Source organism: Candoia aspera, chromosome 1 (genome assembly GCF_035149785.1).
Source record: "Candoia aspera isolate rCanAsp1 chromosome 1, rCanAsp1.hap2, whole genome shotgun sequence".
In the NCBI taxonomy this organism is placed as follows: Eukaryota; Metazoa; Chordata; class Lepidosauria; order Squamata; family Boidae; genus Candoia; species Candoia aspera.
In genome coordinates this window covers 139297277-139309459 of record NC_086153.1, presented here as the reverse complement: position 1 = coordinate 139309459, position 12183 = coordinate 139297277, and the positions used below count along the sequence as shown (strand labels likewise).

At 38.1% G+C, this 12183-nt stretch overlaps 2 protein-coding genes across 4 annotated transcripts in view; one reads left to right on the top strand and one right to left on the bottom strand.

Annotated features, from left to right (window-relative positions):
• The first annotated feature begins 28 nt into the window (after nucleotides 1-28).
• Nucleotides 29-6742, top strand: ITGB1BP1 (integrin subunit beta 1 binding protein 1). Of its 2 annotated transcripts, XM_063314291.1 has the most exons (7): nucleotides 29-207; nucleotides 1353-1453; nucleotides 2979-3057; nucleotides 4222-4358; nucleotides 4616-4708; nucleotides 5770-5931; nucleotides 6486-6742. In XM_063314291.1, the coding sequence occupies exons 2-7, from the start codon at nucleotides 1382-1384 to the stop codon at nucleotides 6555-6557; spliced, it is 615 nt and encodes a 204-aa protein (XP_063170361.1). In that variant the 5' UTR covers nucleotides 29-207; nucleotides 1353-1381; the 3' UTR covers nucleotides 6558-6742. The 2 variants fall into 2 exon arrangements, with proteins under 2 accessions (XP_063170361.1, XP_063170370.1); XM_063314300.1 differs by lacking the exon at nucleotides 29-207 and having other exon boundaries at nucleotides 5782-5931.
• A 294-nt stretch (nucleotides 6743-7036) lies between these two features.
• Nucleotides 7037-12183, bottom strand: part of ASAP2 (ArfGAP with SH3 domain, ankyrin repeat and PH domain 2) — a 114568-nt gene continuing 109421 nt past the window's right edge. For both annotated transcript variants that reach the window (XM_063314352.1, XM_063314343.1), the window contains exon 28: nucleotides 7037-11732. In XM_063314352.1, coding sequence (XP_063170422.1) covers nucleotides 11658-11732 — 75 coding nt within the window. In that variant the 3' untranslated portion in view covers nucleotides 7037-11657. The remainder of the gene's footprint in view (nucleotides 11733-12183) is intronic.

Below are 12183 nucleotides of genomic sequence, written 5' to 3'. Positions count from 1 at the left end.
CACTATAATGTCGCCTAGAACATCGATTCTAGTCGTTCCTAGAGAGGGAGAAAGAGAGTGATGACAAGGGTCGGAAGTTCCCTAGTATAATGGGTGGTACCCGGAAGGAGAAGAAGTGGGGTTGCTCTGGCTCCAGATGTTATTGGTACGCCTCTCGCCGCCCGGGTATGGAGGAGTCGGTCCGTCTAAGCGGGGAGGACTTTGGAGGTGATGCCGAGTGGAAAAGTGTTTGAGCTCAGAAAGAGGCGATGTTTCTCTTCTCTTTGTAGGTCTATAGAATAGGGTAATATTCTAGAGGTGACGGACTCGTCCCTGGGGGAGCTGGGGGTGTTGACGACCGACAGGAAGCTCTGGCGTGGGCTGGTCCATGAAGTCACGAAGAGTCGGAAGCGACTAAACGAATAAACAACAAGAATAGGGTAGCTTTTTCCTTGTTTTTTTCCAAAAAGATTTGAATCAATCGGTTCAAGCTATTGCGATTGCTTCATCCACTGGTGAGGCGGTGAGGCGGACAGGCTTCACCGGCTGGTTTTCTACCTGTGATGCAGATTCTCGGGGTTCAGAAGCAAAGGGAAGAAAAAAGAAGGCAAATTTCCCTACCCTGAAATAACTGTATCATGAATAAAACATTTGGAAATTAAGTGGGATTGTTTGTTTCCTCTCTTTGCGGCCACCGTTATATGGCTGTAGGAGCTTTTCAGATAACGTTGCCCGATTAACTTTACTAAGGGAGGTATTCTTCAAACATTAAGGTTCGGTGTTAAACTTTAGCAGCATTCGCACAACACACCGAACGACAAGCTAGTAGACGTTCAGTGCGCTCTATAATCCCTCCGGTGTGATTGATATGGTTGTCATCTTGTAAGTCCTGAAGATTGGATTATTGAATTAACTGGGGTTAAATTAATTGGGGATTGTGCTGTACAAACCCAGCCTTTGTGTTAATAGTTGTTATGATAGCTCTGTACACAACCTCTTTTAGAGGAAACTTAAATTGAGTTTATTTTATTTATATTTCAAATTTCTATCACCGCCCATCTCTCCCAAAAAGGGGACTCTGGGCAGTTGTTTTAGTAACAATAAACAAAAGGTGATATTTGCTCATATCTTGTTTCTCAGCCTGTTAAAGGCTTCTGGTTGGTCAAAGAATATTGGTGTAGACATCTCTACTCTACTGAAGATAAATATTGAGGTATATTTACCCCAGTTAATTGCTGCTCTCTATATTCTTTCAGCAATTTGAGTTCTATCCCAAATGCAGTTGGACATCTGTGCAAAGTCCAAGTATATATGTTTTTAAAATTGCACTTTCAATAGTATGAGAAACAGGATTTTCTTTTCTCTCTTTACAGCATTGGTTTTGATTCTATACCAGTAAAAAATGTTCAGGAAAGGAAAAAAGCGGCACAGCAGCAGCAGCTCACAAAGCAGTGAAATCAGTACTAAAAGCAAAGTAAGATATACTTGATACATTTTTATTTTAAGAAAGCACATCTTAAAATACCTTCTGTTCTATCTATGAGTTGTCTGGATGTGCTCTTGCACACTTTTGCTCCAGGGTGTTGTATTTTAATTCTCATCAACTCCAATCAGCTAGTAATACAAGAAAATGGTATCCCCACCTTGAGGACTTGAGCACCTTGAGCACTTGACCCTGTTTTCAGAAGCTAGCTAGGGGTGCACATACTTTTCGTGAAGTTAGGGTAGAATATACATTTCAGACAGTTAGATACTAGTCTGGAGTTTCTGAGTAGTCAAATACAGGGTATTGTTTCAGCTAAGGGCATCATTCCTAAATAGATTAATTTTGATTTTGCTTAAATAAATTGGTTAGATAAAATATTTCTTCTATACAGTTGAACTGTTAAGATAAGCTGCCTATTTTATATGCTAATGACATGAGGAATTGCTGAGAATGGATTATAAATGATGAATAAAATATTGCTTAGATTGTCTGTGTGTGTGTGTGAGGATTCTTTTGGAACAATTTTACTACAGTACTAAAATGAAGGGGATTGTGGAATGCTGTGGCTATGTTCATAATATCAGCAATGTTCATTGTAATGAAATGTGGCAAAGTGCATCTCTGGCATGGTCTTCGGTGGGGCGGGGTAGGGCTGGGGAGAGTAAAAACACAACGAATTTATTTGCGCCAGACATTAAGATGCAAGTACAGTATGAAGGGTGAGATTTGCATCATCATGTCAACTCTGGTATCACTTAGCTGTGATCTTGGTTTGCTGCAGATGGCACTGGCTTGGTGGTGGTGGTGGTGGGGAATAATGCATCCCCACCCTTCTCTTCTTCCAGGAAATTTTGTTTCAAGTTTTTAATATCTGTGAACCTGGGCAAAATTATCTCTGTTTTGCTACAGTTTGCTAAATTAAAAAGAACTTGGGTTGTTCAATGGACCAAAGTAAATGTTGGTTTAGGACTCAGGCAAAACTCTGTTGCTAACTAAAAATGGAAGTGAAAGCTTTTAATTTCCTCCTAGTGGCTGTACTATAGGTGAGTGTCAGAGGAGCAAGGTTCTTGTTAGGTTCATTTCCATAATAGTAAATGAAACTCCACTGTGCAAGTTTTGATCATTTAAAAAGCTCGACGCATGTAATATTGATTAGACCTTGTTTTTTGTAACAAGTAGTGATTGGACCCTTCGGTGACTAGATACAGCTTTCTGATATCAAGATCTCATCTTCTGCTTGGTTTTGGGGAATCTAAGAAAATAATTTCATCTTGGCAGCTGAATTAAATAAAAGCCCATACTGAAAAGCTATCATCTGTTAAATAATTAGAGCACATGTGGTGTTCTGGTTTTTATATATATATATATATATATATATATATATTTTTTCAAATTTCTATCACCGCCCATCTCTCCCGAAAAGGGGACTCTGGGTGGTTATGCAGTTCTTATTTAATAAAAGTTTTCTAAAAAAAAGTTTGACCTGAATAACTTCATATTTTTCCTTATCCAGTCAGTGGACTCTAGCCTTGGAGGTCTTTCAAGATCTAGTACTGTTGCTAGTTTGGATACAGACTCCACAAAGAGTTCAGGTATGAAACTGATGGCTGTATTAAGGCCGTATAGCTGTAAGACTATGTAGCTGAGTACAGTATTTAAAACAATATGCTATTATATGTAGGGATTTCTGCATCTGGCATATTTTTTAAAGCAGAGAAGATATTTATATCCTTATGATCATCCCAGCAGGGTTTTGGAGGATTTCAGATACATTGTACTGTGCAGCTTTAAAATAATGCACATAAGGACTATGGCATTGCATCTGAGTGACATTAAACAGCTCGGAACACCCATTTTAAGAAGGCAGATTACAATGGCTTAAGAAAAAGGCAGTGAAGATCATCAAGAATATTCTGGCCTTACGTAAGGCACAGAAAACCTGGTTCTGCTTTTGGGCATGGGGTCAGAATGTAGGATAATCCCATCCTGAAATAAAAGATACAATGGAATATGCAATGATTGACCTTGGTTATTTTGTTATTCTTTTTCTGTTCTGGGTATTATGTTTCATTTTTAGTTCTTTTATTTTTATGTTTCTTAACCAATTTAAGCTCCCTAGAGTTGCTTTAATGAATTGGGTGACCATATCAATCAAATAAATATGGAAGACTAGTCTTATGGGGAAACACCTAAAAAACTGGGTTTATTCGGCCTTGATTCATGACACAATGCTTCCAGAATGGGGATGCTCCGTAGAAGTGGGCAAAGATTCTTCCCTGTAGTGGGGTAGATTTCAATTGACTATTAGGCTAAACGACTTAAGAAAAATATTGTTTGACAATTAAACTAATCATTTGAGAATGTGGTGAGGGTATTTTTCTCATTAGAGATCTTCAAGCAGAGGCTGGACTGTTATGGGATGCTCTAGATCTTTTAAGGTCTAGACTGAATAAGGTATTGAACTAAAGAGGCTACAGGGTCTCCATCATGGTTCTAAAGTAAGTTCTGTGAAAATGATGGTTAAAGGTGACTTTCCTGGCTTAGAAATAGAGCGTTAAGTACCTTCTCTCCTATGGACTTTTCCAATATTAATACCAGCAGTTTTGAGAACGTTGCAGTACTAATGCTACTAAATCTTAGTTCAATTATTTGGGACAGGTTGTGAGTCTGACTCCATTTTAATTTTAATGTCCCAAGCAGTTTGTTAATCACTAAAAATGACCTAGATGTGTGTTTAAATGTGTGTTTCTTTATAGGACAAAGTAACAGCAATTCAGATACTTGTGCTGAATTTCGAGTGAAATATGTTGGTGCCATTGAAAAACTGAAGCTTGATGAAAGCAAGACTTTAGAGGGACCACTGGATTTGATTAACTATATAGATGTGGCACAGGTAAAGGTTGACTATTTTAGCTAACTTACTTAATCATGGTTCATTAAATGAATTGAATGGATTTGCATAAGCCATAAACCAAGATTTACAAACCATAGTGTCAGGATTCTTATAATACTCCAAAGCAAAAGCAAATAAGCTACATTGGGCTTAGCTCATGTTAGACACTTGTTTTGTCAACTATCTCAAGAACGTGGGTACAGCAACTTGCCATTTATGCTTTCATGTAAGAATACCATTTTTGTTTCTTTCCAAAGCAAGATGGAAAGCTGCCCTTTGTTCCTGGGGAAGAAGAATTTATCATGGGTGTTTCCAAGTATGGTATTAAAGTCACAACATTGGACCAGTATGTAAGTAATGAATGGTTTTAAAAGATGTTATTGGTATGGTTACAGGAGCAATATAAACTCTATTATCCTTCCTGTGCATATTTTAAAAAAAGGCAGGGCAGATAATTTACAGATTCTACAAAGTACATTTACATGTAACTTGCTGATGAAGTAGGGGTGGCATTCTGTGGCCTGCATGCTGCACGTAGGTCCTAGGCCTCATTTTAGGTTGTGTTGCTGACACTTATTTTTCAAGAACTGAAGTTTACTGAAACAAAGATGGAAATAAATGCATGAAGCCTCTGAGGGGCAAAATGCATCTATTTCCACTTTAAAATTCCATCCAGAAATGAGCCAGTTTTTTTAGGCCTGTCAACTCAGAAACTGCCCCACCTTTACCCCTTGAAGTTCAATTAAAAATTAAACTTTCCCCCCCCAAGAGATTACTCGTTACTGGGTTATTGACTTTGGCTTTGTGGCTTGCTTTCTTTAGGATTTCCCCACCACCAAGGGTAATTTGAACTTCTCTCTGCCTAAAGTTATTGCTAGTTCTCTGGATTTTCAAGTACCCCAGTCAACCAGCTGGATTTGTTGTTGAGATATACAGTCTGGTCTTAAGTCAGATGCTATGTGGCTGGAATTTCCTAAGAAAATATAGTGAATGCCTTATCCCTAAGGAAAAACAAATATTTCCTTCCAAAAGTAGTTGTTGCATTGACTGTTCTGTCCCATCTTGTGTCCCTTCACCTAACCCTGGAGAAAAGGAATTTCTTTTCTCAAGAGAGAGATGCTAGCTAGCTTTTATTTTCTCTCGCTATTTATTGCTCAATAGATGCACCATACATTTCAGTAGTAGCTGTCTTAACTACACTAATCCAGGCTCCTAAAAATGTGAAGTGTCATTATTACCTGATAAAAGAGACAAGTTTTGCTAGCCTATGAATAACTCTTCATAATAATTATTTCAGTAAATAAGGCATAGAACAACAGTCTCTTTCCAAAGGCTAACTTTGAGGATTTGGAAGTACTGGTGATACGGTGTCTTTTTTTTTTTTTCTTTCATGATAATTTAAATTAATTAGTGGAACTTTCAGGATGTTTTGCATAGACATGCACTCTACCTAATTGTCCGGATGGTCTGCTATGATGATGGCTTAGGAGCAGGGAAGAGTTTACTGGCTTTGAAGACAACAGATATGAATTCTGAAGAATATAATCTTTGGATTTACCAGTGCAATAGTTTGGTAAGATTTGTGTGTAGTATTTTAAAAAGCCACCTACCACACACTCTTGACAAGATTCTGTTTATTGTGTATTGTGCTAATTCTTATGCATTATGCCCCAATATATGTACTAGACTAAAAATGTGACAGAATTGGTTTAAGCTGTTGGATACCATATAAACTTGTGCAGGAACAGGACTGTGACAGGATCAAGTAGCCTGGTACTCTCTGGATGCTTTTGATGCCAGCTGTCATCTGTCCTGGACAGCATAGCCAATGGAAAGAGAATGCAGGGGTTGTAGTGCTCATCACTTGGAGGATATACCGTCTTACTCCTGGATGAATAGTAGAGAAACAGAGGAGTCATTATAACATGTGCTATTCCTCTGCTAACAAATAGCAGTTGATCATTAAACCAATTCTGCTCCTAACTTGTATATTCACAAATTACATTCCTGCACTGATTCCCTATTACACATAATAAGCATTCTTCAGCTGGAAACTGAACAGGAAAAGTAAAAGGGTTTTGTATGCTGGTGAAAACACAGAGCTTCTTATTATGTTCTAAAATACAGGAACAAGCACAAGCTATTTGTAAGGTGCTGTCCACAGCCTTTGACTCAGTTTTAACATCTGACAAGTCCTGAATACTGTATCATACATCATCCTGAAAAGGAAGTTCTTCTAGCTATGACTTCAACAACTGGAGAAAAAAGTTCACATCTGCTCCAAAATATTAACTTTTTAAATTGTTTAGGTATAATGTTAAAAAATATACAGTTTTGTCAATAACGTTTGTGTTTTTAAACAGTGGGACCAAAAAATGTGGAAGTCTGTGCTAAATTACATTATTTTAACATTTCATAAATCTGAATAAAAAAATAATCGAAGTATCTTCTGGTTATTCACTGTGCTTTCTAAATCACCTCAGATCCGTGCACATTTCACTATTGAAATATGCCTTATTTAACATTTTTCTTAATTGGTTACATAAACAGAAGCATATAAGATCAGATTTAGATTTTTTATTAGATTTACAAACTGTAAACATTTGGAGTATTACTCCTTTTATTCCAGAACTCTCAATTGTTAAGGATCTTTCTTTCACATAAACACAGAGTCAATATGAGGCTTAAAGTAGTTTATTTTTTTCAGTCTAATGACTGATTTAACAGAAGTAAAATTAATCATGCTCCAATTATAAATCACTGCCTCCAGACACTAAAAATAAGAAATGGTTTTAGGTTATACAATGTATACAGTTGCTCTGCAACTAAACAGTCAAAACCATCACATTAAAAATTATACATCTCAAGTAGCATTCTGAACTGCATTTTAAGTGTCTTATGCTCCTTTAAAAAAATGGTTAACACAGTAATCTTATGTGCTTGGTACATAAGTTTGTTGAATATTGCCACCTCTGTTGTCAGTCATGAAGTCTGAATGACCTTACAGAGTTCAGCATATTTTTTTTAAAATCCAGATTATCTGATCAGTTATGAGTTAATGTCATATGTCACAGAAACAGTATTTTAAAACAGGAATGTTTCTTACAAGCCTATTGCCATCATACTAATGTAGTGTGAGAGAATGCTCTTATTTAAGATTGTCTAGTAGCCATACAGGTGGTCCTTGACTTACAACCACAATTGGGACCGGAATTTCCATCGCTAAATGATGTGGTCATAAAGCACGTCACGTGACCGCATCACTTAGCAATGGCAATCCCTGCAGTTCCTGTTGCTGCTGTAACCCCAAGGTGCATGGGTCATTAAGTTGGAAGAGGCAGGAATCCTAGGTAAGGAGCATGGGGATGCCGCAGGGGGGTGAGGGAGGCCTGGGAGGGCTGGTGTGGGCCCTGCATGAGTTGGGGGAGGGGGTGTTGCAGTGCCATGCAAGCTGAGGAAGGCTGGGGAAACAATATGCTGTGACTCAGGGGCTTCTTGGTGTGCCATGGCCCTGGGGCTGCAAGGTATTTGCAGCTCCAGAGCTGCGGTGTGCCAGGAAGCCTCTTTGCACTGCACTTCTGGGCTAGGCTGGGGCTGGGCTTTGCATGGCGCAAAGGGCCTTCCTGGTGTGCCGCAAAAAGCCCCAGAGCTGTGGTGTGCCAGGAAGTCCTTTTGTGCTGCACAAAGCCCAGCCCCACCACAGCCCAGCAGGATGGTGCAAAGCTGCTGCGCCCCAGGAAGCCCCAGCCCAGTTCCAGCTGCAGTGGTCCTTGCCACCCTGCACTCCAAGGACCTTGCCACCCTGCGCTCTGATGCCCCACCTGACCTTCACCATCTTCTTGCTCCTGCTGATGAGATGTGCCTGGCCTGACCCTTCGTGAGGCAGCTGCTGGCCATCTGAGGCCATCTTCCCCAGGTCACATGAGGAAACTGCTGTGTGCAATCTTGGGAAGAAAGCCTTGTGTGGCCAGCAGCTGCCTCTCAAAGGGCCAGGCCAGGCATGCTTGGCCAGCAGCAGAAGCAGGACGGTGAAGGTCAGCTAGGGCGGGAGGGGCTGTGGAGTGCAGGGGGCCAAAAGGGCAGAGATGGGTGGGAGATAAGTGGGTGGGGGAAGTTGAAGCATCCCTGCTGTCATAATTTTAATCATGTGACTTTAGGGGTGCTGCAATGGCCGTAACTTTAGGGACTGGTTGTAAGTCCCTTCGTTCAGCACCGTCGTAACTTTGAATGGTTGCTGAACCAACGGTCGTAAGTCAAGGACTACCTGTAATCAAGTGCTTTGCAAGCTTCCAAATTGAGCTCCAACCACATTCTTCAGGTAAATCACATCTTTAGGCAAATTAATGAAATTTATTTTTTTCATTAATTTGAAATTAGTGAAAGAGCTACATATATTATACATTCTATATTTGATGGTCTCCTTGGTTTCAGAAGACGTTTTGGCATTGGAAAACCATTTTAGTCCAAGCATCTTCTAGTGAACATATGTAGTATAGTTCATTGGATCCTACCCAATGTGAAATCTGAGGCTAAAGAAGCTTCAAAAGGCTACTTTGCACATAGCTGTTGAAAGATTCTGTGTTAAAACACTGTATGTAATGTGCAAAATAATGTGTGAAGTTATTTCCTATAGTTTGCCAGGCATATAAACATAAAGAGTCAAAACCCAACTGGATTAATCAGCATCTGAATAAATGTGTAGTGGCAAACTATTCTTCTAATATACATATATATTCAATGGGAACTTTGAATATGCAGACTTAGCTTTAAAACATACAACAAAACTAGCTTGAAAATATTCCAGTTTGCCCCTCCATCACACTGCAACCACTCATATTGTTCTTAATATCAGCCAACTGATTTGCATCGATACATCTGGCAAATTGCCTCAAATGTACCACTTCAGCAAGGCAACAGAAATATTGAGATCCAGCATTTCCCCCCAATATAAATATACCAAAGGGTCCTTCCCCCATCTGTTTCCACTTATGCTAGCCAATATATACAAAATTTCTGTGTCAGAAATTCAAAGTTCTCTTGATAAATCTAGAGATACAATAGTCACAAAACTTGTGATCAAAGCCAATGTGACCTGGACATTGATATTCTAATTCTATGCTACCGGTGCACATTTTTGGTAGCATATGCAAAATAAAAACTGTTACAATATCACAATATACAAACATTAAAAGGACATAGCTATGTTCTGTAAGAGTCTATTAATTTTGAATTATGAAATCTATTCACAATTATTAACAGTGTTAACTACCATGTTCTAGAATATATTTCAGTACACAATGCGAGTCCACAAACAGACTGAAATGCTTGCGGGACAGCAGTGTATACCTTAACACAGGACCGTTTGGATCAGTGACTACTCCACTGTTGACTGTAGCAATCTCTGTATGAACATACCACTACGTGCTTTACCACTTGTTTTCAAAGAAAAGGACTGCAAGTAATATTTCATAAACTATTTCCCATTTAAATTTATCAGCAGTATTGTCATGAGTTTCTTTCCCCCTTACCTCAAGGGTAATTAGTGTATGGCATAAAATATTTATTAACTGCATATTTAGTATAGAAAACTATGACCTCATATTTATAAAATGAGGTAATCAGATTTCAAGTTTTAAAATATCTACACGTCGAATTACTAAAATATTTCTTCAATGCAACTGAGGACCTTTCTAACTTCATGAATATTTATGCATATTACTTGTGTATGCTGCTCCGAGGAAGCTGTAATTTCCCAGCATTCCAACATTATGAAAAATTACATTCTCTGGGTAGCTTTATGCACACAAATCACAGAAAGTATAGCATAATTTTCCTTTTCCTAAAGAAAAAAAGCCAGTTAGAAAAAGAAAAATGCTTTCTCTGAATATATACCGCAAGGTCCATTTCTCTACAGTAGGGAGGTTGAGGTTAGAAAACCAAAAGCTTTGCTTTTGTCCTTAACTACATTTCTTTGGGGGAAAGAGAAAAGTATCCTGGTCCATTCCCAGGAGATTCAACTTCTGTTTAATCTACTCTACCAGAGTCTGGGGAAGAGCTTTTGGAGACAACCTTCCACTGAGATACATACAATGGCCATGTGCATTTTTTTCCTCAGACTGCTTTATCTTAAAGCTTTTCCTCTGACTTCAAGGGGAGGTTGGCAGGTTGGCCTTCTTTTCCCCATAAAGTGATAAATATTCCTAATTTCTTCCTTTGTATTACAAAGGTATAAAATATTAAACCCTATTAACAAGGTAAAGGTACTCAGACCTCCATTTGTGCCAGTACAAACAATCATAAGAAAACATAGGCTATTGAACCAATGGGCAAATTGGACTAAGTTATTAGATCCCCAACTTTTGACCTTTCATTAGACTCAAATTTTCAAGCCTGCCAATGCTGCTGCCTAACACAGAGTCATTTTCAAGTACAGATTCATCACCAATTCGGTGTACTGATATTCTGTCCCTGTACATCAATAACCCTTTTTCAACAGACGTCAGTAGAAGATGGATTTTCTTGCAACACCTAATTCTTATCCATCTTATTTGAGGTTTCTGGATTTGCTTTTTTTTTTTTTTTTAACAGAAATGTATGCTATGTGAATGTACTTTTACGATTTCCTCAAATGTGCTTTGATTATTATTAGGACATTAAATAAGGCTGGATTTCTATCACTTTCAGTCCTTTCCATCCATGTATTTAAAAAACAAATATGATTGAGATTGCTATTTAGAAATCTTTTGCAAAAGACTTCTCCCCCTCTTCCCTGGTCAATAAACCTTGCAGATGGCTGTGGACAAGGATAAGAAGAAACTCCACCACGCCGTAAGTGATGGGAAGTTCTTACTTTTCTCAGATTGTTTTAATGTACTAAGTAGAACCAAGAGAAACTGTCATTCTTTAAAATGAAGTTTGAATTTTCAATTCACTTACACTGTCCTGAGACTGATCTCAAAAGCCACACTTGCCACAAAAGTTAAATACTCATTATTGGCCTAACATTAGCACTAAAATGCAACATATTAGTGCAGTCAAGGCATTAATCTTGTAGCTCTGTTAATATGACTTTCACATTTTCACGGATTTTGGATCTTGTGTTTTTGCAGCTTTCACCAATCATGAAAATTTTTGAGTGGCTCTGTTGTTATAAAAGTCCTATGGAAAATAATTTTAAGAACTGCAGTAATGAAGAGTCAACAATATTATCATGAAGTATCCCAGTGAGGCATCTGATGATGAACAAGAAGTCCCAATGAAATCTAGAAAGGGAATCTCTCTCCACTTGCAGGGAGCTGTTTAATCAACAATAAAGTGCACAAATGATACAGGAAAAGCACCTTTCCGGTTAGGATCTCCATCAATATGCCCTATCTGAAAAAGAGAAAATATTTTAGAGTAGAGATAAATTTTATGGAAATACTGTAAATGTCATTCACATAAAGTCCAAAGTCTGTTGTCCAAAGTGTAGCCACCTACAAATGCTAAAGCATAGTAATAAAATGATCTCTGACATAAGTAGTAATGTGGCTTTATTTCCTATTCATAATGATAGCTAATAAAACAAGTTTAACATATTCTCAGTTCTGTTTAGCCATCTTAAACTTAAATTATTTAAAGGATGTTGATTTTTTAAAATAAATTTTCATCCAGATACTTTTGTGCTGACTCATTTCCCAGAGTTGTTCCTGTCTATATATGAATATAACAATTGCTATTGTTCCTTTAAAAATAATGTTTATTTTGAAGTTTCAAATATAGAATTCACAACACACAACTGGGCCAATGAGGGGGAAATATGAGTGTCAGGGTAGCACCAATTGAC

Excerpts from the sequence above, each read along its gene's own strand:
- ITGB1BP1 (XM_063314291.1), top strand. The coding sequence starts at position 1,382 with ATGTTCAGGAAAGGAAAAAAGCGGCACAGCAGCAGCAGCTCACAAAGC. Across the intron at positions 1,454-2,978 it reads AAATCAGTACTAAAAGCAAA|TCAGTGGACTCTAGCCTTGG; the intron begins GTAAGATATACT and ends TTCCTTATCCAG. Across the intron at positions 5,932-6,485 it reads TTTACCAGTGCAATAGTTTG|GAACAAGCACAAGCTATTTG; the intron begins GTAAGATTTGTG and ends TCTAAAATACAG.